The sequence below is a fragment of the Meles meles genome, chromosome 4, assembly GCF_922984935.1.
Source record: "Meles meles chromosome 4, mMelMel3.1 paternal haplotype, whole genome shotgun sequence".
Taxonomy (NCBI): Eukaryota; Metazoa; Chordata; class Mammalia; order Carnivora; family Mustelidae; genus Meles; species Meles meles.
The window spans coordinates 114,607,614-114,633,558 of record NC_060069.1 but is presented as its reverse complement, the minus strand read 5'-3'; the positions used below and the strand labels follow the sequence as shown (position 1 = coordinate 114,633,558).

Below are 25,945 nucleotides of genomic sequence, written 5' to 3'. Positions count from 1 at the left end.
ACCAGGCACTCCTCTAGGTGTTATATTTGTATAACTTATGTGCTAAGTATTCCCATATTGCAGTGCTTTGAATTCTTGGCAGAATTTTATGATTTCTCCTCCTTGCCACTATTTAGCATAATATTAGGTACATAAATTCCAAAACCTGACTGCTGAAGTTTGAATCTTGGCTCTTGTACTTGATAAATGATCATAAGCTGTATAACTCCTCTTTGCCTCACCTTTTGCATATGTAAACTGGGGCCAGTGATGATTGTGGTTACTTCATGGGATTGTTGTGAGAATTAGAAAAACGCAGGCATAGAGTTTGGAACTGCCTGGTACAAAGATAGTGCTATAAAACTGTTAGTCATGGGGCGCCTGGGTGGCTCAGTGGTTTAGGCCACTGCCTTCGGCTCAGGTCATGATCTCAGGGTCCTGGGATCGAGTCCCGCATCGGGCTCTCTGCTCGGCAGGGAGCCTGCTTCCCTCTCACTCTCTGCCTGCCTCTCTGCCTACTTGTATCTCTCTCTGTCAAATAAATAAATAAAATCTTAAAAAAAAAAAAAACCGTTAGTCATGATTACTATCACGAATAGTGCTATTACTGTGACTTTTCTTCAGTGCTGTCAGCTTGCTTGCCCTGTTTTCTCTTTTTAAATTTCTTTAATCTTAGAAAACATAACTAAGCTTGTTAGAACTAAATGCAAAACAAGAGTAAATTGCATGAAACCTGAGATTCCCTTTCAAGCAGATAAAATATCTTGTATGCCTTGGCATTATGTTTTGGCTGCTGAGAACCTTCTTTTAGTAGACACAACCTTTAACAGGCCATGCTTATAAATGAATCTTGAATAAGAAAAAATAAGAAGTAAAATTGATCTATTAAGGACTTGTTTTTTAGGGAAAAAGATCTTGAAGAAGCTCTGGAAGCAGGAGGTTGTGATCTTGAAACTTTGAGAAATATAATTCAAGGGAGACCACTGCCTGCTGATCTGAGGGCCAAAGTTTGGAAGGTAACTGGAAACTAAAACAAAATGTAATCACTTAAGAATAACATTTGAGAATTTTTATGTTTACTTGCTTAAGTTGCAGAAAACTTTATCAACTTATGAGCATGCTGCATCTCGATAATTTATCGAACCGAACAGCTTACTGAAATGTGTATTTCTGTCATGTTTGGGTATTTAATAATTTAGGTTTTGAAAGGCAATGTTTTTCTTTTGTAGTTATTAGAAATGATGTTTATGAAGATTGTTTAATGAAATAGGACAATGCAGCCAATGAGTAAAATAGGATTTATAATTGCAGCTGGAATTACCTTAGCTATGTTAAAGACAAGATGGGGAGGGTATATAGGTCTTTCTGGGTGTTAGAATTACAGGATATTTTACTTTGCTTTATTTTCCTTTCAGCTGTTCTCCAATGCATGTGTATTACCATTTTTTAAAAATTTAAATTAAGATTTTGTTATGATTGCAAAAGAAATATTCATTTCTTAAAACATATAAGCATAGGATAAGATAAAAATCATCTGCTATCACCTATAGGTAAAACACATAATTATGTCTTGGTATATATCTTTTTATTTTTTATTCTCTGCACATATGTATGTAACAGAAATGGAATTATAACTGTATATAAAATTCTGAATGTTTTATTATAGAAATTTAAAACACAAAAGTAGAGACTTGTCTAATGAACCCCCATGACCTGTCACTTAGCTTTGTTAACATTTGGCCAATCTTGTTTGATTAGTATCTCTATCTTTTCCTCCCCACTCCACCTGCTGGATTATTTTAAAGCAAATCCTTGATAGCACACTGAAGCACTTTACTATGAAAGTCTAGAAGATAAAGACTCTCTTAAAATAAACATAATACCATTAAACTGAAAAAAACCTGTGAATCCTTAATGTGTCCTCACATGTCTGAAGGAACAGGGGCTCTTTCTGGGGTCTCTTTTATAAGGACACTAATTCTATTATGAGGGCTCCACCCTCATGACCTAATCACCTTCCTAAGACCTCACTTCTGTATAACTTCATATTGGGGATTAAGTTTCAACAATGAATTTTAAGGGCAGGGGACACAAACATTTAATCTATAGCATTGATGATGTTTGCTTGAAATAAATGTTATTCATTGGATTGAGATGAAGTAGTAAAATTTAATATAGGAAGATGTAAAATAAGTGTGTTCATTGTGGTATGACTTAAGGGATCAAGGATCAGCATTTGGTGGAGCATAAATACATTACTTTGTAATCTTAGAAGTATGCATTATTATTTCTAAATTCAGGACTTTCCATTATTACAGCATTTTCCCCAAGAATGGAAAATGGCATATGAAGCTAGTTGCTTTTATCTTTCTTCCAGATTGCTCTAAATGTTGCAGGAAAAGGTGATAGTTTGGCATCATGGGATGGTATTTTAGACTTGCCAGAACAGAATGCTATTCACAAAGATTGTCTTGAGTTTATTGGTAAGTTTAATAATTGTTTTCAAACAGTGAAAATTTTGAAAATACTATTTAGGTAGAGGAGTAACTCTATTAGAATCATCTTGTTATAATTTGGGGTTTGTTGTGTTTGTGAAGGACTGAAATAGTTTTAGAATGTCTTTTTTGAAATTCTCATGAAATAATGTCTAGTATTTTTAAGAAAGAGAGTCGAATTTCCAGGGTTTTTAAAAAATAGTTCTTCAGGTACGTTTACAGTTTTGAAATTTTTTTTTGTGTGTGTGTGTGTAAAGATCTGTATAATTGTCTATAGTCTCCATGTTAAAGGGATCTGTGTTCCAAAAGTTTATCTATACATCATAGGTAATGATCTGCTGTGAAAAAACTATTGTAAGTCATGGGTGAAAGGTTTCTAATCACTCCACAAGGTCTTTTTCATGAGTAAATGAATTTAGTTTATATTTTTAAGTTTATCTACAGTTTTTGGTGTCTTTCTGTTTCTCTTTTTATCACATTTTAGTTAAGTTTTGATTAGATAGGCTTTTGTGTACTAACCACAACAGAAACATTGCTGGTGTGTGCAAAGGAAAGGGAATTTGGTGGTAGAGAATGGATGACCTTCCATGACAAAGTTATAGAGGCAGCTGCCTGTTATGGGGTAGATGCTAATCTGTTGCTTAGAAAAAACCTTTTTGCTTTCCTAAAATATGGGTTAAGCCTATCTTTCTTATCTCTCTACTTCAGATTATCCATTCTTATGTTCAACATATATAGGTCAAGTATTATTAAGTTGAGTTATTAAATATTGAATAGCTAGTAAATACTGGATAAATAAAAGGAAACGTACTTTCATGTAGTTTTATTTTGTCCTTGTCACATGCTAGATATACTAAGATAGTATCATATGTTTGTAAACAAGTGTTATGTGCAATAATGGAGTCTCTAACAGGCCCTTGGTAACTTATTTTTGACACTTATTTTCTAGAACAGCTTTCGGTGCCAGAAGAGAAGGCAACAGAATTACTTTTGGATATTGAATCTGTAATTACCTTTTACTGTAAATCACGTAACATTAAATACAGCACGTCTCTTAGCTGGATACATCTGCTGAAACCATTGGTGCATCTTCAACTGCCTCGCAGTGATTTATACAACTGCTTTTATGCTATCATGAATAAGTACATTCCCAGGTAAAATGTGATTTAGTTATCCTAGTTTTAAAAATGAATAAAAGTCTAGTTTGCTTTGAATTAAAGTTGTAAGATTTACTTTGGTGGTAAAGAGGTTCAAATAATTTTTAGGGTTGTTTTGAGTCTTAATGGTTATTTGACTTTATTTTTGTGGTTGTAGACATTTTTAAAAGGGTTCTTCAAGAATTTATGCTTATAGGGATGCCTGAGTGGCTCAGTGGGTTAAAGCCTCTGCCTTCGGCTCAGGTCATGATCCCAGGGTCCTGGGATCGAGCCTCGCATTGGGCTCTCTGCTCAGCGGGGAGCCTGCTTCCCCCCTCTCTCTCTGCCTCCCTCTTTGCCTACTTGTGATCTCTCTCTCTGTGTCAAATAAATAAATAAAATCTTTAAAAAAATTTTATGCTTGTAGAGTTTAAGCCAATTTTTTGGTCATATCCCTATTTAAATTTCTTTCCTTATAAAATAAAAATAACATTATAATGGCAACATGGAAAGTAAAATTTTTGGAGTGCTTCCTTAAGTGAGGTGCTGGCATTATAGCTTAGAATGTAATCTTAGATAAGCAGGTATTAAACAAGTGATTAGAATATGCTGAGTGTTAGGAAGATGAAATATAGAATGCTATGGGAATTTTTTTTCCAGTGGGAGGGGCACAGGGAGAGGGAGAGAGAGAATCTCCACACTGGGCGTGGAGCCTGACACAGAGCTTGATCTCAACAACCCTGAGATCATAACAGGAGTCGAAATCAGGAGTTGGACACTTAACCGACTTAACCTCCACCCAGGTGCCTCTAGAATGCTATGGGAATATTTAATGGGAGTGACCTAATTTGCCCTGGAATCAGAGATGGCCATCCTGGGCAAGTGACACTTAGGCTGTAGATGTTTAGATGGTTGTAGTAGTGGTGGTGTGGGGGGCAGGTAGGGAGGGTGGGGAGGGAATACGGGGCTGCACTCATGAGTCCAGAAAGAATTCTTGTAGTTCCTAGTGCAATGGCTCAGGTAGTCAGGAATTCACAGCCAAAAGGAACTTTTGATCAGTGGTTTGGCTGCACAGTGAACCTTGGATACACATTGGAATCATTGAAGGGGCTCTGAAAAATCCTGATGCCTGTTTTTTATACCTGATTATCAAATCTCTGAGGAGGGCACACAGGCATCATTGTTTTTTCAGCGCTTCTCAACTGACTGCAAAATGTAACCAAAGTAGAGATCTACTATTCTGGAGCTTGGTAGTTAAATGACTACTATTTTTATTGTTTTCTGTGATACACATTATACTAAATGCAAGTGCTTTGTGTGTTTTCTCATTTAAACAATGGCCACTAAAGGGTGGGTATCCCTGATTTACAACTACAAAAACTGAGACAAGGAAAGAGAGATTAAAGACCTACACAGGATTACACTTCTGGTATATGTTTGAGTCAAGATTTGAACCTGTTTGGGTGGACTCCTGTGCTTTAACTAACACAGTTATTTACCCTGATTGCTTGTTAGAATCAACTGAAGAATTTTTTCTTTAACAGTTGAATATATTACATACATATAAAATGCATCTGTTTAGTGTGTACAATACATTGGTTTTTAGTATAGTCACAGAGTTGTGCCACCCTAACCACAATCATTTTTAGAACATTTTCATCACTCCAGGAAGGAACCCCATTCCCATTAGTAGTCAGCTCTCCATTTTCTCCCAACACTCTTAGCCGTAGGCAACTACTAATCTTTCTGTCCCTGTGGATTTATACCACATTTTACCACATGTACCACATTTTATTTAGTTATTTTATTTATTTACATGCTTTATTTACAACAGTGAATGGACATTTGGATTATCCTTACTTTTTGGCTCTTATGAATATGCTGCTGTGAATATTTGTGTACAGGTTTTTGTGTGGACACATAATTCATTTCTCTAGGGTATGTACTGAGAAGTGGAATTGCTGAATTATATGGTGACTATATGTTTTACCTTTTGAGGAATTGCCAGCCTTTTCCACAATTGTATCATTTTACGTTCCCATCAGTAGTGAATGAAGATCCCAGGTTTTCCTCATCCCTGTCAACATTTAAAAAAAAATTATTATACCTAAACTAATGAGTGTGAATTGGTATCTCTTTATGGCTTTGCTTTGCATTGCCCTGATAGTCAACGATGTTAAGCACCTTTCATGCGCTTATTGGCAGTTTGTATATCTTCTTTGGGGAAATGTCTGTTTAGCCAAAGAACTTTGAAAACATGTGCGTCCTTGAAGTTTCAACTGTGAGTAGACGAAATAGAGCCTAGGCATGTTTTTTAAAAACTCCCCACGTGTTCTAATGTACAGCAGGGTAGAGAACCTCTGTGCTACCTTGAAGCCATAATGCTTCATGTAAGTAAAATAGACCCAGAGATGCCAAGAGACAGGCCTACTACAGTCATGGTAGAGCTGAGCCTGGAATTCATATTTATGAGTCATGCTAAGTCTCTCAATTGCTTATATCTTAGCTTATATTTTACACCATTCAGTGTAACAAAGCTAGTGATAGCAAGGGACATGATGTTCCAACTTTTTCTCTAGAGGATATTGGTGGTGATAGGTAGTAATGGTGGGGGAGACGGATTTACATTGAACCGTGTAATACACTGTCTTGTTAGGTTCCTCCAATTGCTTTCTGTGAGTTTCAACTGTAATACAGCACTCCAGCTAGGGTCAGCCTTAATGCCCTGGATAGAACACAGCCCCACAAAATGCTGCTAGAAGAACACCATTATAACATACCTTCTTATTACAGATTCAGTATAACTTGTGTAGAATCCTGTCAAGCACAGTGCCTTGCAGTAATAGTACACAGTTATTAAATGAATAGATGCTGTCACAATAGCTGACTCCCTGAGAGGGCCTGCTAGAGGCACAAACTGGCGGTTGTTTCTACATTTTTATGTCCTTACACAACTTACTGTCTGTTTCTGTGTTTTGCCTTAGCAGTCAATTGCCTTGCATTTATAGAATGGGGAGAGTATTCAGACAAAGGAGGGTGTAATCTTGCCAGTTTGAATTCAGTTCTGTCTCTGGGCATCTGAATTAATAACCTAGGGCTTTCTCTACAAAACTTCCCTGTCATTTACAGTATCAAAAATGGTAGATAGAAGTTCATTCCAAATCCTGGCATTCATCTCAGATCTTGGTTTTATTGAAATTATTTTTCAATATTCCCACTTAAATAGCATTTGACAGCATTCTTTATCGGAATGCTTTTATGTCAAAACTGTGACATTCATTTCATTAGCTTTTTCACATGAAGGCTTTTACTTTATTTCAGTTTCTTTACAATTCGGGGTTTTTTTTTAGAGACTGTACCCATACCAGAGTACCACTTGCTGAGATACTAAATTATGTATAGTGAAGAGTAGTATGGCATGATAGTTTAACACAGTTTCTGTGTAGAGGTCTTAGCTGACTTCTTAACTGTGTGGCCTTGGGTAAGCTCCTTACCCACCACTAAGCCTCAGTTTTCTCATCTGTGAAATGAGGGAAAACTTGTAACTGTTTCATAGGGTTGCTTTGTAAGGATAAAATCAGATAACTTTGTAGAGTGCCTGTTACAGTGTCTGGCACATGATATTTTCTTAATAAATACCGACTTTTATTGAGATGGCCTGTAGTTTGAGTTACTTATATTTTTATTGATTCATTACACAGAAGGGAAGAAGGAAAGTAGTACACTTGCTTCGTAAAATGTTTGTTACCTCTTGGAGTTCATTCTGATCTCTAGTACCCAGGCCACTTCAACAACTTCTAATGTTCTGGTCCAGTATTTTGTTCATCTGTGGCCATTTCCACTTTTGCCTTTGTTAAAGGTCATCCCTACATTGAGTATGTTAACTGTAGAGCTAACCTGAAGCCTTTCTAGGAGTTTCCTCTTACTTGGTAGGGAAGAAGAGGGCTGGACTTCTTTGGAACTCTATAGATATGCTTTTGGGATCCAGAACTTATCAGAATAACCTAAATGGTTGTGGTGTTTTCAGTGGTCCCTGCAGTTCTTCCGTTTGAGTGCTACCTGGGTTTACCTGGAGAGAGTCTCCCTGGAGTCGACTGTAGACCTGCTGTTTCTACAAACTTTCTATCAAGTCAAGTATATTGGATGTTCTGAACCTGATTGTATCAGATAGGCTTGTTATGAATGCTGTGGTGGTCGGGTGTTTTGGGGGTGAGGGGAAGAGTATTGCAAGAGGACTGGTTACTAATATGACCATTTCTGATTCATTAATCTAAACATTTTGCTTCTCTTCTCTTTTAGGGATTGTTCTCTGAAGGGAAGACCATTTCATCTTTTCCGATTACTCATCCAGTACCATGAGCCTGAACTTTGTTCTTTTCTTGATACAAAGAAAATTACTCCAGACTCCTATGCACTCAACTGGGTAATAAAGTGAAAGTAGGAACACTTAATGAAAAATAGCTTTCTATTAAACTGTAGTTAGGTTTTTTTTTTTTTTTTTTGCCCAAGGAGGAGAAAGAAAAGTACTAAATTATAGACCTTTACTACTTAAACCAAAGGAGTAAAATTTTTGGTACTTCAAAAATTTCTTTTTTAGCTCTTAACTGTATTCAGAGTGTTTAAAAATGAAGTTTAGCCTTTTGTTGTTTTATATACATCTCACATATATTACATATGTATGTGCTATATACAGTGTGAGTAGATGAATACAGTAGTGCAAATACATGCATGTAATATATGTAAATATGTATCAGTTTACTTTAAAACTTTGTGATTAAATTTTTGATGCTGTTAGAATTGATATCTAATCATAAGGAAAATGTCTTAAGATTGTCAAATGATCAGTATAAAAATATAAAGTATGTCTCAGCTCTGTTATTCTTTATTTTATTTTCAGTGGGAAGTTTTTTTATTCTAGGTCAGTGGTTTTCAGACCTTTTTGGTGTCAGGACCTCTTATACTCAATATCTATTGAGGATCCATAGTTTATATGGATTATGTTGGTTAGAAATTAAAACTAAGAAATTTAAAATATTAATTCATTTAGAAATAGTGGTAAATCTATTACATGTTAACATATATGGCCTGTTTTTCTAATGCTAAATAACTATTTTCCAAAAGAAAATTAGTGAGAATAGTGGGATTGTTTTATATTTTTGTGAATCTCAGTATCTGGCTAGATCACAGGTAGGTAAATTCTCATATCTGCTTCTTTATTCATTCTGTGATGATACTACAGTTCGTTTAGCCTTTGGAAAAGTATTGTTATTTGTGAGAGAATGAGTATGAAAAAGGCAATTAAAGTCTATGATTATTATGAAAATAGTTTTGACCTCATGGACTCCCCTGTAAATACTCTTGGGGACTTCTAGGACTCCTTAGACTACGCTTTGTGAAACTCTCTTCTAGATTAACTTGATCATTTTTCTAAAACAGTGATTGGGTGCTAGAAGAATGTATATTCAAAAATTAAACATATTCTTTGATCATGTCTTAACCTAACTTTTCTTCAGAAAAGATTTCTTTCTGCCACTTACTATGTGATTTAAGACACTTAGCCTCTGAGCCTCAATTTCTTTATCTGTAAAATGGGAATAATAATAATACCTGTCTCAGAGGATGATAGGATAAGTAAATCAAGAAATGGTACTTAGAGAATTCTAACTGGTTTCAATCTAGCATATTAAATCTCAAACTATAGCAGCCTACTCTTTAGTTCTTAGGCACAGTCTTGTCGCTTTGAGTTAAAATAATAAAATACCTGTAAAATTATGATTTCTCTGAGATACATGTATTGCATTTCAATGTACTTATTTGTGTTGAAGTAAAAAACTATTTCTTTTGAGCATTCTGGTATCTCTAACAGAGGTCTCTCCTGTCATTTCTGCCATTTCTGTTGTCATATCTCTGAATTAGTCCTCAGTGCTGGGAGCAGATTTTTAACAAAGTACTAAAACAGCTGTTCTGTCTTCAGTGTGTGCACCAAATAGTTTGTTTTTGCTACTAGTATCATGTCTATGGAATGGAGTTTTTTTTTTTAATCGTGAGGTGAAACTGTCAAAACCAATTCCTAAATCTCATTGAGAACCTCTAACTGTGAGCAGTGCAGTGACAGCTGTAGTTTGCCTACATGAGTTTAACAGTGATCATATATTGTGATTCTGTTTGTATTTATATCTTTGGTATTTGTAATAGTAATCTCATTTATAATAGTAATTTTTAAAACAAAAAACATTAGTATCATTATATACTTTGAAAACGTTGTGGTCAAGTATAACGGCAGTTAGCTGGCTGTGGACTATCAGGTCATTTTTCTAGTGCAAATACCACGACTTGCCACCTCTGTGAGCTTCAGAAGGTTATTTAATACCAGTCTATTTCCTCACCTATAAAGTGGGGAGAAAAATGTCAACTTTAAAGACCTGTTTTGAGACTATTTAAAATAAGTGATTGCTAATAAGGGATATGTGACAGTAGGTTAGTACTGAAATATACACTAATGTGTACGTTCCCGTTAGCCATTAAAAATGTTTTGAATTTAAACCTCTAGATGAAACTGTTTCTGTATCTAATGAAAATCGAATACTTTAAAAATATCACTGAGTATATGTTAATTTAAAACACAGGCTCTAGAGAAACTTAAACAACTCTTTTATTTGAAATAGAAAACCATAGAGCTCCTGAAACATTGATATAAATTTGTCTCACCTATTTCAAATGATGGACAAGTACGCTTTGGCAGCAGTTCACCATTATATTGTTATTAAAACTTTTCTCTGTGTTCTTAAATTACCATGTTTGATCCTTACAGTTACCTTATAAGTTAAGTATAGTAATAATTGTGCTAGTTATCCTTATAGTGGTAGTTATGTTAGTTATTATGCTATGGCAGATAGGTCCTAGTTACTTTAGTTACTCTAGGTTAATTATCTCTCTCTCTTCCCAACAATGGTAGAAGAAAGGTAGCAGTATTCCTGGTTTTTTTTTAAGAAGTAGAAATGGAAGTTTTAGAGGTTAAGTAATGTGCCTTAATTCACACAGCTAGTAAGTGGCTTCCTTGTGCTTTGAATCCACATATTCTGTCTTTGCATTACATAAAGTAAAATTAAGCTACACATTACGTGTCAGGTGCAGATAATTTGATATAATGTTACTTACACATATGCTTTCATACTTTGAAAAGAACAGGTCACTTCCAGTGGTTTATGTCTCATTTCATTTCCTGATTACAGCTTGGAAGCCTTTTTGCATGTTACTGTTCCACTGAAGTCACTCAGGCAATATGGGATGGATATCTACAACAAGCAGATCCATTTTTTATTTATTTCTTAATGTTAATAATCCTTGTTAATGCAAAGTAAGTATCCTGTTGCTTAGATTTTTCTCCTTTGTATTCTCAAGGTGCTCTGTTAATAGTTAACTCAAATTCATTTGTTTTTCTTTTTACAGAGAAGTTATTTTAGCACAGGAGTCAGACAGCAAAGAAGAAGTTATCCGTAAGTATCACTTACTGTAGAGAAAATATTTCAAGTTGCTTTATTTTCTAAAACTCAGGTTCATCTTTAACTTTAAAAGATTAGTCTACAGAACTCTGAGGTGTCATTCAATTCATACACACTGTAGGTGCAAATCTTAAGGACTATTTTCCTTCAGTTTTGCCATCCTCTTTCATTTCTTCCATGTTTTTTCACTCTTTCAGTTCCCTTTCATATACTGGTATTTTGGTTTCATTGTTCATTATCAGATGCCCTCCTCTCTTTCCCTTCTTCCCCTCCTTCTTTCTTAATTTACCTTAGAGTACTCAGATTTCACAATTATTTCCATTGTGGAAATTTGATTCTTTTTGGTTTTCCCCATTCTAGTACTCACACAGATTAAATTACTTCTCTCTGTATTGCCACCACTTTGTACTATTTGTATTACAGTGTTTATCTTCCTACATTATAACGATTTATTATCACACAAGACAGAGTTCCTTAGTCAGGAACTATTTCTTAGTCATTTTTTATTTCAGGGGCTGTGGCACTTAGTATGTGTTAAATAATAGTACTGCCATCCAGGCTAATGAATTTGATTTGATTACTTGAACCTGTCTTTCGTTAACAGCAGAATTGCATTAACATTTCAGCTCTTTTGGGAACTCTGGTTCTCCTCAAACAGTTTTAAAGGCATCACTGTTAAGATTCCATTTATGTAGTTTTTATTATGTTGAAAATACTCTAGCTTTGATATGTAAATAATGTTCATGATTGTATTAATCACAATTCTTTAAATATTCTCATATCTGTAATCCTTTTTCAGAGTTCTTGGAAAAGACTCCATCCAGTTTGAATCTAGAAGATATAGAAGATCTTTTCTCTCTGGCTCAGTATTATTGCAGTAAAACACCAGCTTCTTTTAGGAAGGTAGAAAACGAAATTACCAGCTTCAGTATTTCATATTTAGTACATTGTTTTATTGTTTGTGTTGTGTCCACTTCAGTTAAAATCCTCTAGCTTGTCACTCTTTTCTTTCTTTTTATGTGTTGCAGTTTTGTATGATTTTTCACTGTAAATATTCTTCCTACTAGAGGAACAGACAAATTTAGATAGTATAAAGATATGCTAGCAATTATTTAATTTCTTCTTTGATTATTACTTTTGATCATGAGAAAATTGAGGTAGTTCTTGTTAGTGCTTTCTTGACTTTAAAAATTTCCAAAATCTGATGGGAGGATGTATATTTATGCCTCCTTTATCTGGAGTTGAGCTTTGTGCAGTTTTAATGATGCAGAGCTGTCTTGTGAACAAAAGGGGTAACTTAGCTGCATAGAGACTTAGTAGAACCTTTCTCAAGTGCTTTAAAGTGAAAGGACACCCAGATTAGAAACATGATGGTGTGAGCTCCTAGAAGGTAAAACTCCAAGAAGCAAAAGCTAATAGTGGAGGAGGCACAGAAGTACCGTTTATAAAGTAAATGGGTTTGTTTGTGACTTCCGGTGCCTATGAGAGCATTATTGTCTTTTATTTATTTTTTTAAGGCATTCCATGATAATGATTACTAGTTGGTGGTCATGTCACTGAAACATCAAGATGAGGTTAAATTATGTTCAGTGTAATACGTTTCAGAAAGCAGACAAGAGAAATCGTTTAAAAAACATTTCCCCTGAAACTAATTAAAAAAGAGATTCATTTCTAGGGATAATTTCAGCTGTTTTAATAATTGCCTTATGTAGATCACCTCAGTTCCTAACAATGTCAGACAAGTCAGATGATAGGGTAGTGGTTAGGATGCTGGATGAAAAAGAAATCTTATTCCTTTTCAGTCTTTTAAGAGGAACAGCTTTTATTCTTCAGACATAATAAATAATATGCACTAGCAATTGCTAATTAAATCAGGCTGTAGATCAGTGTATTATATAATTTTTGCCTTTTATTATGTTAAAGTATGGAAAGCCATACCATTTTTTTAAAAATTCAGTGTTTACAGTTCATATTACAGAAAATAGCTGTGTAGAATGTTTTATTTTTGTCATAGTCTTTTATTTTGTGTGAACTGTGACAGGGACTTTGTATATAGCCTTGTTGTAGCCTTTGCGGCAGTATTTGAGATGATATAATACTGAGTTTTAAAAGTCACATGACTCAGTCACATGACTTATTTTACCTTTCATTATGGTTTATTAAGAATATTTTTTGGAAGAAAGATTAATTTTGTTTTTCTTTGTGATATTTTAAACATTTCTCTTCAAACAGGATAATCACCATCTATTTGGTAGTACTCTGTTGGGAATTAAGGATGATGATGCAGATCTGAGTCAGGCTCTTTGTCTGGCCATCTCCGTGTCAGAGATCCTTCAAGCAAATCAGCTTCAAGGGGTAAATAAAGAAAACCCACAGTGTGTCAGAGGAATGCCCCTTTTAAATGCAAGGAACCAGGGGCGCCTGGGTGGCTCAGTTGGTTAAGCGACTGCCTTCAGCTCAGGTCATGATCCCAGAGTCCTGGGATCGAGTCCCGCATCGGGCTGCTCCTTGGAGAGTCAGCTTCTCCCTCTGACTTTCTCTCCTCTCATGCTCTCTCTCACTGTCTCTCTCTCAAATAAATAAAAAATCTTTAAAAAAATAAAAAAATAAAAAATAAATGCAAGGAACTAGCGTTTTCACCCTGTTTGTGGCTTCCCACAAAATTAATTTACTGAAACCATGTAGCTGTATTGCTTTTTTGAATGATTAATGTGTTTAATCTGTGTGCTCATTTTAAAACTGCCGGCTTGTGTGTTATTTTAGTTGTCAATTATGATTCTGGGCAATTATTCTTTGGCAGTTATAAATTGCCAAATCTTTTTTCATATTTTAACAAAGCAGCTGAGTACTGTATAAAGTACTTTAAAAGGTGAATTTAGCATATAAGGTTAAATTCTCGTAATTATACAGCTAATTGAATTAGATGGTCTAATGCCATAGAGCATATAACAAAGGAAAATTGAGGATATACCATAATTATCTGTCTGCTACTATCTTCAGAAAAATCTAATGAGCCAGTTTTTTCAGTATATGTTCTTTATTACTAGTAGTGCAACAGTTAACCATGGGCTATTGTAGTGTATTTTCGAGATGGAGGGAAGAAGGGAAATGGAAGGGCAGGCATTTTATAATAGATCTTTTAAAAAACAAGCATTTACATGTTTTTCCTATTAGAACTAGTATTTTTGTTTTTAGGTTTTATTTATTTGAGATAATAAAATATCTCAGTAAATATAGGTTTTATTTATAAATAAATAAGGTTTTATTTATTTGAGAGAGAGAATGAGTGAGTACGAGTGGGGAAAGGACAGAGGGAGAAGCAGACTCCCTACTGAGCAAGGAGCCTGATGTGGGGCCCAATCCCAGGATCCCAAGATCATGACCTGAGCCAAAGGCAGATGCTTAACTGACTGAGCCATCCAGGCACCCCTTATTAGAAGTAGTAGTAAAAACAAATGAAAACCTATAATCCAGTTCAAAAATCTTCTACTGAAGCTGGTAAAAATCTTTCTTCAGGTCATACTGGCATTGCAGCGTTGCAGAACTTCCTCTCATCCTCAAGATGTTTAGTTCTTACATGAATTGAATTGCTGCCAACTTGTGGATTTATTTGCAGAAATAGTAATTGTATCTAGATCTTTGTTTATAACTATGTAGTTTTAAAATATATATGTACATGATATGATGCACATTAAAATTTTAAATTCTGATACAGTTTTATAGCTCAAACTGACATTCTTCTGCTACATATTTTAAGACTTCCTAGTCAAGAACAGTATATATAAAGTGTTTTAACTGTTGAAAATGAATATAGTCGTTTAAATTTTGAGGTTTATTTTCTTGCATTGCTTCTAACTGGGCCCTAATTCTGTGAGATCTGTTTGTTTTTTTCTTTCTTTTAAACCTGTTTCCTCTCCTTTGGCTAATTGTAGCATTATATTGTGTTAAATGTGACCCTCACGGTAAATTTCAGTGTGTCAAATGTTGTTTTCCTCTTAGGAAGGAGTCCGGTTCTTTGTGGTGGATTGCCGTCCTGCAGAACAGTATAATGCTGGGCACTTATCAACTGCTTTCCACTTAGATTCAGATCTGGTTAGTATAAATGCTAGTTAAAATTTTTTATGAAGTAAGAGAATAAATAGGTTTTTTTTTTCTTTAGTTCATGAATAAATATACATGAACCAGATTGGGGACATTTTCTTTCTGCTTAAAGAGGGGCCTCTGCCCTTATAACAAAAGTACTGTTTTCAGGTTTCCTTTTCACCAGGACACTCTGGGTATGAGAAAGGGTAGATGCAAGCAGTTAACTGTGGCTTGCTATTGCCTACCATTGTTATGTCAGTAAATTCTGAACTTCTTACTGTGAGTCGTCTGATGTAGCACTTAGCATGGTGCCTTGCATCTAGTAAGTACTCTATAAATATAAGCTTTTACTATAATTGGGTTATTGTTTTAAAACTTTTTACTATAAGCCTTTTTCTCATTATGATATTTACACATATAATAAGCTAATATTTAATGAGTAGTATCTGGCATATCAGTGCTCACTTGTTAAAATTGCTTATTGCTTTTCAAGGGTCACTTTAATTAAAAGAGTAGGTGAAATAAATATTAAATATTGTCAGAAATACTTAGAGTGGGATAGACATCACTTAAACCGTTCTGGGTTATAAGAGCCTCAGGGATGGAGAAGACCGAAAGAGGTGTAACCCTTTTTGCTTAACTATGTGATCTGCCCTTCTTCCCATCTCATGTGGAAAAGGTGACAATGAGGGGTTGAGGTGGTGTTGAAAGGAAACTTAATGGAAAATAGAGGTAGAACAACTCAGACAGTTTTGGGTGCTTTAAGTAAGGAAGGTGATCAAGCTTGGTTTGCATCCTGAAAGTGAACCCTGAGCCTTTCTCATCCTTGATTTGTCTAGGAGGAGTTAGATGGTCCTTCGTTTATGCTTCCTTAAAATTTTGCTCAAGTGATTCATGAATATTTGAGTTTTTTCTTCAAAAACTCAAAAGAATATCTCTAGAGTTAATTATTACCAGTTTGTTTAATCTTCCAGGCCTTTTAATATGTATTTATATATTTCTTGTTTACATTTTTTTCATTTGATGTTTCACTTAACAGTTCACTTGCTTTTTCAGCAAACTATTTATTAGAGATCTTTCCATTTAAGTACATTCTTTTAATATCCCCACATTTTAAAGTAAGCTCTGTGCCCAACGTGGGGCTCAAACTCACGACCCCACAATCAAGAGTTACACACAATGACTGAGCCAGACAGGCAATGACTGTATAGTGAACCATGGTACAAATATACTGTCATTTATTGCCCAGTTGATGTGTATTTGGGTTATTTTCAGGGTTTTTTTGTAGTAAGCAATGCTGTAGTTAGACACTTATATATGTTTTGTGAACTTGTGCAAATATTTTTGTTAAATAGGCTTCCAGAAGTAGAACCATTGGTTTGAAGGGTGTATGTAAAATATTAATGCCTTATCATCCTTTAAAGAGACTGAACCAGCTTACACTTTATAGCTGTAGATTAGAATGTTCCATACTGTTGCATTATAGAACATTACCAATTATATTTTACTTTACAAGAATGACAGGTAAAAAACAGTGGTAATTGTGATGTTGAGCATCTTTTTGTAAGTGCACTGTTTATTTGTATTTTGCTTTACAAATTGCTTTTCTTTGGTTTGTCCATTTTTCTGTTGGATTTTCACTGTGCTTTTTATATAGCCCTATTATAAGAGTTTTAACAGATTTTTGTGGTTATTGTTTTGTTTGTTTCCTTGAGGAAAAGAGATTAATATTTTTCATCCTCTTGTCTCTAGAACTTAGAGTAGTGCTGATAAAAATGGCTTCTATTTCTGACTATCTTCTAAGAAATACATCGTTCACCATATAAGTGGAAACTAATAAATATACCTAATTTTAATGTATTGTTTTTAGTTATGGACCCTTCCACTCAGTGTTAAACTTTTCTTATCATCATACCTAATGACACCATAGCTTGTTTAAGAAACAAAAACATTTTCTTAGAATATTTTCTTTGCATATTTAATCTTTCTGTGAATCTTCAACTTTTGTTCTAGTGTATTATAGGTACCTTTATATACATTTCTTTTCTCTTATCCCAGCAATTTTATTTATAAGAGCCTTTATTTCTTTGTTTTTATGGTAGCTATTTAAATATTTTTTTTTCCTGGAAGAATATTTCGAATTTGGAAATGTTTGTTCCATACTGTTTTGCTACATTTTTAGTTTTTAAAAAATTGTCTAGATGCTCCAGAATCCATCTGAGTTTGCACAGTCGGTGAAATCTTTGCTGGAAGCACAGAAGCAGTCCATCGAGTCCGGCTCCATTGCTGGTGGGGAGCACCTCTGTTTTATGGGCAGCGGTAGAGAGGAAGAAGACATGTATATGAACATGGTCCTGGCACACTTTTTACAGGTATGCTGACAAATTTTTCCGGTTTTGTTTGGTTATTGCTATCACCTTTAAGAAGTTCTTATGGATAATTTTGTACTGTTCTTTGCATTGTCAAATTTATACGCAGTTTTTCTTTACAGCTTATAGGTTTTGTGTCTTGCATGTCTTCTTACATGCTTGTGTGATTTATTTTTTGTGTTAAGATCTTGAATCATATGGAATTTATTTTCGTGTAATAAGTGAGGTAGTAATAAAAAAACCTTTTTTTTCCAGAAAGCTACCCACTGTGCTTATCAATTTGAAATACCACCTTTTTAATGCACTGAATTCCTCAGTGCATCAGGATCTATTTCTGGATTATTCTGTTGTGTTGCTCTTTATGTCTGTTCATTCTCTAGTATTTTTTATAGTAACTATGTATTTCATTTTAGTATCTTTACTCTGAAATAGAATATACATATATGTATTTATTACATATAGCCACCTTTTTGTGTTCGAACGTTGTCTTTAGCACAGCTAATTTGTATTAGTGATTTTATGTAACCTGTTCCTCTATCTTCTCTACAAAGCTTCACTCAGTGATGGCTCTTTCTTTTATAAAAATAGTTGTTTATTGGGTATTCTTTGATAGCTTATACATTAAAATCTTCATTTTTTATGACCCTGAACTATGGAATCAGGAAGACCATAGGCTAGTTGCATTAGCCACTCAATTTGGATCCTATTCTGTTCATGTTGTATTTTACTGGGAATTTGGTTTGAGAAAATAAGTCTAAAAGAAAGAATCCTTGAAAGACAAAAATCAGCACATGAACACGGTATTTGGGGGAAGGAGATGGTAAGATAATTTTATACCTTATTAATGGAGAGATCTTTAGAAATTTACACAAAAACAAAAATAGCAACTCAGACATTTTACTTACAAGTTTAATTATCCTATTAAAAAAATACTCTGGTATAAACTGTATATTGTAAGAGCTGTCACATGGCAAGAATTTGAAATACTGTGAACTTCTTTTTTATAACTCAAGTTCTTGATGTGGTTTTAGAAATTTTTTCCTTAACTTTTATTATGGAAAATTTCAAGCAAATTCAAAAGTAGGTAGAATTGAACCCTATACACTCTTTATACTGACATACATTATTACACTTTATTATTAAAAAATCTAACTCTTGTTCATGTTTCCCTGATTTTCCCAGGACCCAAGACAAGATGTTGCACTTGGTTAACATTTTTTTTTAAAAGATTTTATTTATTTATCTGACAGACAGAAATCACAAGTAGGCAGAGAGGCAGGCACAGAGAGAGGGGGAGGCAGGCTCCCTGCCCAGCAGGGAGCCCGATGCGGAGCTCCATGCGGGGCTCGATCCCAGGACCCTGGGATCATGACCTGAGCCGAAGGCAGAGGCTTTAACCCACTGAGCCACCCAGGTGCCCCAACATTTTTTTTTTTTTTTACGATTTTATTTATTTATTTGATAGCACAAGCAGGGGGAATGGCAGGCAGAGGGAGAAGGAGAAGTAGGCTCCCCACAGAGCAGGGGGAGTCTGATATGGTTCTTAATCCCAAGACCCCAAAATTATGACCTGAGCTGAAGGCAGTTGCTTAACCAACTGAGCCACCCACATGCCCCTTGGTTGACATCTTTTAAGTCTCTTTTAATTTATAGTTCCCCTTTCCTAATTTTTTTGCTTGCTGGTTTGTTGGAAAAACCAGTTGCTTTATCTTACAGAGAGTTTCCCACATTCAGATTTTGCTGCTGCATTCACATGGTGTTGTTTATCAGGTTCTGTCCTTGGTATTCCCTCCAAGTTGGTAATTAGGTTTAGAGACTTGGTCTGGGACGGGAAGTCCTGGGTGGTGTGAGTTTTCCTCAGGAGGGACATACTGCCCAGATACCTCTCTTTCTCTCGCTCTCTCCCTCTTTTTTTTTAAGATTTTACTTATTCCAGAGAGAGAACACAAGCAGGGGGAGGAGCAGAGGGAGATGAGAAGCAGACTCCCCGCTGAGTAGGGAACCTGACATTGGGCTCTATCCCAGGACCCTGGGATCATGACCTGAGCTGAAGGCAGGCGCTTAACTGATTGAGCCACCCAGGTGCCCCGATATCTCTCTTCTTTATGTCTTTTTCTTTCTTTGCCATTGGTTATTAGATCCATTATTTTTATTTTAAAAGATTTTACTTGTTTATATGACAGACAGAAATCACAAGTAGGCAGAGAGGCAGGCAGAGAGAGAGTGGGTAGAAGCAGGCTCTCCGCCAAGCAGAGAGCCCAATGCAGGACTCTGGTATCATGACCTGAGCTGAAGACAGAGGCTTTAACCCACTGAGCCACCCAGGTGCCCCTAGATCCATTAATTTTTATAGTAGTTTGTAAAATGGTAACATTCTATTATTTCTTATTCATAATTAGCTCTAATATTGTTTATTTCTTTTTCATGAAGGACACAACATATTTTAAAAGCTTTTAAAAACTTCACTAATTATATCCAAAAATATAATTTAAGTGGTTTTGGTTTGACTCTTTATTATATTATTGGAACTAGAATACAAATAAAGTCGTAGTCTTGGTAGTAGCTATGAAGTTGTCCCCTTCTTTCCACCTTAACACCAGACATTACAATATTTAAGTTAAATGTATGTTTATCTTTTGTCAGCTTCCAAAATGTCAAAGAAAAGAAAAAGCCCAGAAATCTAATGTATAACTTCATATTACATTTGTAAATGTTTATAGGACTGTGAGAGGTTTTAATTAAATTGCATTTTAGAATAATTTAAGTTTTGGTTTTTTTGTTACAGAAAAACAAAGAATATGTGAGCATCGCCAGTGGAGGATTTATGGGTAAGGTTTTAATTTATTAATCGCTTTGCCTCCACTTTTCAGAGGCAGTTCTATCACCAGACCTGATTTGGAGTGACCAAATTAGTGGATAAACTCTCTCTTCAGTCATTCTGTATTTTCAGAAAAGGCAAGGCAAGCAGGACATACAGATAACAGACAAACACAATAGACACTTGAAATGAGCAAATATTTAATGGAAGTTTATTTCAGTAGATATGTTTAATGAGCTTGTATTTGTAGAGAGTAATTTTATAAAGATGTGAGAAAAACTGCCTGCGTCATTTGTCTTCGTGAAGAAGGTGGAATGAATAGGACTGGGAAACAAAGGTAGGAGGAATACTTTTCATACTCTCCTTTTTGTTATGTTTTTATTTCATTTTTGAGCTACTTGAAATTATTAGCTAAAAAAAAATACAGAATGGAATGAAATAAAGGAAATAAACTGATGTTTTCAAATCTTCAGACTAATATTTGGTAATCCAGGATAGTAAAATAATTGCCAAAATCTCTGCAGGCAGAGATTTGAGAATTTGTGAAGGATTAAGTCAGGGTAGAAGAACCTGTCTTTTTTACAGTTGATGTTATTTAAGGGTACAACCTTGTGACTAGTGGATAAATAAGTCCTGGAGTACTGTAAGTATAGGGAACATAGACAATAATACTGTATTATAATAATCAAACTTGCAAAAAGACTAAATCTTAATTATTGCCACCATGAAAAAGAAATGTTAATTATATGATGGGATAGAGGTGCTAACTATTGCTGAAATGGAAATCATATTATAATATATAAACCAAACATGTTGTATACTTTGAATTTATACAGTGTTATAACTGTAACTTTTAAAAAACTTGTAAAGTAACTTTTCCTGCCCTTCCTTGTCCCCTCTAACATCCAAGCTTTCAACATGAGAGGGGTGTGGGGAGTGCCATTCAGGAACCCAGAGCAAAGCTGACAAGGCTGAGCCAAGCTGGGCCTGGAGCTGCAGGCACAACCCCACGCCCTGACGCCAGTCCTGGGTTCCCTGCCCTGAGCCGGCCAGCGGGGGAGATGCCCCAGAGCTGTGTGTCCCCACCGGGTGGTCCACAGAGGCCGCAGGAAAACTGGCTGTGGATTTGAGAGGGTGGGGAAATCCCTGGGCTTTGACCCCAAATCTAATCATTGTAGCCCCAGGATGTATGCTGGGGCTTTTTTACCAGGGTAGAAAAGGGGCTTTGCGTCCCACCTTTGGCCCTAAGTGCCTGTCCCCTCCTCCTTTACACTGTGACTAGGGAACATTTGACAGCCACATCCCAGCTATATTTCAGTTAAGAAATAAAGAACCTTTAATAATAAAATCAAATTAATATTTGTTGAATAGTAGAGTCATGAGCTTGAATCATGAGAGCCTCATAAGGATTAACTTTTGACCTAATGTAATCTTGTGTTATAATTTGGAATATGATAGGTTAGGGTCTCTTTCTTGGTCTTTGGTGATATTAGCAAGGATTATGATGATTTCCTACATATCATGGCCTGATAACTAACATCCTTTGGGGCTTACACACTGAGTGGATCTACAAAAGGGGTATTTTAATAAGTAGTGTTAAGCAAGTATTGGCCTTAGCCCCAGTGTGATTTATTAGGAATTTTGACAGCATGATACAGAACTTGGTTATTAAGCTTATTATCAAAAGTATCTGAAAAGCAGTCTTTTATTTTTCTTAAAAATTTTTTTTATTTATTTAAGAGAAAGAGCGCATGAAAGCAGGATGAGGGGCGGAGGAAGCAGCAGATTCCTTCCCCACTGAGCAGGGAGCCTGATGGCCGGACTCAGTCCCAGGATCCTGAGATCATGACCTGAGTCAGAGGCAGATGCTTATCAACTGAGCCACCAACCTCCCTGAGATGCAGTCTTTTATAGTACAGTTTAGGTTTTAGAAGCTTTTTTCTAATTATGGATTATTTCTTTTTCGAGAATCTCTCCATAGCAATTAATGCCTTCTTTACTGTGGGAAAGATTAATTAGATATCTGTGATAGAACAAAAGCCACCATAGGTTTTCTTTTAATCCTTTATGTCATAAAAACATTGCTGAGATTATCTCTTAATACTTAAAAGATTCCATTCCAAAGAGGAAAACATCAAGTCTGTATATAGTTACTGCCATCTTTAAGGTCAATTATGAAAAATTGTAGTTGTACAGAGAGCTTTAGGAGGAGAGGAGGAAAGCTTTCTGTAGCTTAGAGTCCTTCATTCCTTTCCTGAGGTACAGAAAAATGTACCTGTAATTAAATCCTTGGATCCTCTTTCATTCAGCTATGACATGTTTATTACATTCTCTGGTAAAGAATCTTTCTAAAGGGGGGTTGGTATGTGAGCTGTTGTTTTTTTTTTTTTCCTTCTTGTTTATCTTAAGCACTGCAGCAGCACCTGGCAGACATAAATGTGGATGGACCAGAAAATGGATATGGCCATTGGATTGCTAGTACCTCAGGCTCAAGGAGCAGTATCAATTCTTCTATTGATGTAAGTGTATATGTAGAATATGTCACCAGATTTGGGTGAATGCCCAGAAAAGGTGACTAAGTGTTAAACCGTCACCATAACAGAAATGGGGTCAAAATATTTCAAACACGTAGAGTTTAGAGGAGTCGTTATTGCAGGGTTAATGTAAGGATGGAACAGGCCTGCACATCTAAACTAGCCAGAGTTCTGGAGATCCACCTGCTGAATTCAGATTTCTCCCTATCCACATGCAGTATGTTATCAGGTAGTGACAATTTTCTGCTTCAGCTTACATATTGGTGGAGATAATACTGAGTCCTGTGACTAGCTGGGACTCCCAAGTGATCTGGTTCTAGGAATCTCCCAATTAATGTGAGCCAAAAGAATACTGAGGCTTATGGTCACATCTCCTGCAGATCAAATCTGTACCCCTCCCCAACACAAATTAACATGACTATAACTTCAGTCCACCCATATTTGAGAATGGGCTGGTCAGAAGTAGACAAGAACTGATTGCGAATCCCATTATATTTGATTTTTAGTTATAAAGATGTATGTTACTGCTACAAGGTTTTGCCGTAGTGGGTAAATTTGCTTTTCACTTTTCTGTGCTTCAGAAATACTTGCGTAGTAAGTCTTTGTGCTCTTTCAGAAATATTTTATGTCAGTTGAATTAGATGTCATTACATCATTTTCAGTAATAGTTCACATTTACCTAATGATCATTCTTTAAAACAGAAACAAAAGGAAACTGCAGTGCAGGTTATGATTATTACTAGCTTAGATTTATCAGTCTGACGTAACTTGATGTTCAGGTTTTATCTCCAGAACTTACATTCTTCATGATCTCCAGCAAGATCTTTTCAGTTCTGGTTTCTCTATCTATGCAGTTGAGATGATAATAACACAACTTAATTCATGGTGATGGGAGGATTAAATGTGCAAGTGTATGTATTGTGTTGTATGTGTCGCATATTTAATAGCAGTTATTATAAAATTATATCTGGATGATTAATTATCCATTTATCTTTAGCCATATAGGTCAAATCATATTATTGTCAAATTATTAGCAGATAAACCTCTGAAATTTGTTTTCAACTTAATCCTTAGAGCTCTTCACGTGAGATCACCATTTAATAAACATTTTCTGTTTTTATTTTGAATAACTAAATAGTGTTCCACTGAATAGCTGTATTATAATTTATTCAGTTAGTCCCCTATTTTTGAATATTTATGTTGCTTTTTGTCTTTTGGTGTTATAAACACTATTATAATTAATTTTTGTAGTAATATATTTACATATGCCATGATTATTTAGTCCTAGGAGTAGAATAACTCGACCAAAAGATTACATTTCAGAATTCTTAGAATTCTACATTGTCATCAGATTGGTCTTTAAAAAACATATTTTTTTTTTTTTTGGAAGATTTTATCTAGTTATTTGGAAGAGAGAGAAAGAGAGTGAGCATGAGCATGAGTGGGGGAAGGGGAAAGGGCAGAGGGAGAGAGAGAAGCAGACTCCCCACTGAGTAGGGAGTCCAGTGCGGGGCTGGATCCCAGGACCCCGAGGTCACAACCTGAGCTGAAGGCAAAAGCTTAACTGACTGAGCCACCCAGGCCCCCCTAAATAATAAACATTATTCTAATTTATATTGCCATCCACTGTTAGATAGTAATTCTGTTCAAGTTCCTGTTTTCGGATATGAAAAATAATGAGACCTCTAAAGAAACTTAAAAAAAATTTTTTTTAAATTGACATAATATATTATTTGTTTCAGGGGTACAGTTCTGTGAATCATCAGTCTTATACAATTCACAGCACTCACCATAGCACATACCCTCTTAAAGATGTTATATAGTATATTAAAAAGTACCAAAGAATTTAATTTCCATCATCAGTTTAGTTTGGTTTCAAATTTGGATATGGAAATAGAAATATGGTTTTTGTGTTATTTAATGACTTCTTTCTCTTAAAAATTAAAATGACGCATGTTCATTTTAGCAACATATGCAGATTTGAAAAGTATAAAGAAAAGTAACTGCTATTCATATTTTCATATTTTGAAACATAAAAAAAAATTTCCTTCAAACGTATATATATTTGAGGGAGGGGGAAAGGCATAGGGAGAAACAGAAAGCAGAGGAGCCCAATGATGGTAACACAGGGCTCATCCCAGGACCTTGGGATCATGACCTGAGCTGAAGGTAGACAACTGATTGTGCCACCCAGGCGCCCCACCATCAGAATCTTACGTTATATGTTAACTAACTGTAATTAAAAGAAAATCTTAAAAAAAATTAAATGCTTATTTAAAAGTATTCTTTTTTTTTAAATCTGTATAATTTTCCATCTGATAATACCTAAATCCTAGTGCACTTTCTATTTCCTTCTCTTAAGTTCTAAAGAGTAATTAACGGGCAAAAGATGGCCACACTTCTGACATCTCTTGCCAACTTGCCCTTTAGGGAATATGGAGCAATTTTGTTAAACAGTTTAAGAATTACACTCACACCTATTACATTAGGTACATAAAAATAATTTGTCTTGAGAAATTAAAGGCCTAAGTGAAAATATTTAAACAGCAAAATTTATAAGGAATAAATGTTTAAAAATTTAGCCACATGAATGATATCCTTATTGTACTTTTGATTATTTTTATGGCATAATTGAAGTTAAGAAAATATCAATACCTTTATTTCTTACTGAATAATGAAGGTAGTTTCAGACTTTATACACTTATATATGCAACATATAGCCTCATTTTTCTATTTCTAATTCCTGTCCCTAAAATTGTTTTATCTAGTGTATCAGTCTGATAGGGCTGTCATAACAAAATACAACCAAGTAGTTCACTTAAACTTAAAAGAAGTTAATTTTAAAAGAAGTTAATTTTCTTATAGTTCTGGAGGTTGCAGGTCTAGGATCAAAGGATTGGCGGATTTGATTACTCCTCAGGCTTCTCTCTCTGGGTTGCACATGACTGCCTTCTTGTCTGGATGCACTGGTTTTTCTATGTTTGTGCATCCCTCATGTCTCCCCCTCTTCCTATAAGGACACTAGTCAT

General features: G+C 35.2%; 1 protein-coding gene across 3 annotated transcripts in view; it reads left to right on the top strand.

The window, feature by feature from the left end:
• Nucleotides 1-25,945, top strand: part of TBC1D23 (TBC1 domain family member 23) — a 62,956-nt gene that overhangs the window by 23,924 nt on the left and 13,087 nt on the right. For 2 of the 3 annotated variants that reach the window (XM_046002398.1, XM_046002397.1), the window contains exons 2-13: nucleotides 884-995; nucleotides 2,357-2,462; nucleotides 3,424-3,628; nucleotides 7,910-8,033; nucleotides 10,843-10,967; nucleotides 11,060-11,106; nucleotides 11,912-12,015; nucleotides 13,345-13,467; nucleotides 15,112-15,204; nucleotides 17,397-17,567; nucleotides 20,350-20,392; nucleotides 22,792-22,901. In XM_046002398.1, the coding sequence (XP_045858354.1) occupies nucleotides 884-995; nucleotides 2,357-2,462; nucleotides 3,424-3,628; nucleotides 7,910-8,033; nucleotides 10,843-10,967; nucleotides 11,060-11,106; nucleotides 11,912-12,015; nucleotides 13,345-13,467; nucleotides 15,112-15,204; nucleotides 17,397-17,567; nucleotides 20,350-20,392; nucleotides 22,792-22,901 (1,363 nt within the window). Of the gene's footprint in view, nucleotides 1-883; nucleotides 996-2,356; nucleotides 2,463-3,423; nucleotides 3,629-7,909; nucleotides 8,034-10,842; nucleotides 10,968-11,059; nucleotides 11,107-11,911; nucleotides 12,016-13,344; nucleotides 13,468-15,111; nucleotides 15,205-17,396; nucleotides 17,568-20,349; nucleotides 20,393-22,791; nucleotides 22,902-25,945 lie in introns of those variants that run through there. The other variant, XM_046002399.1, reaches the window with a different exon arrangement.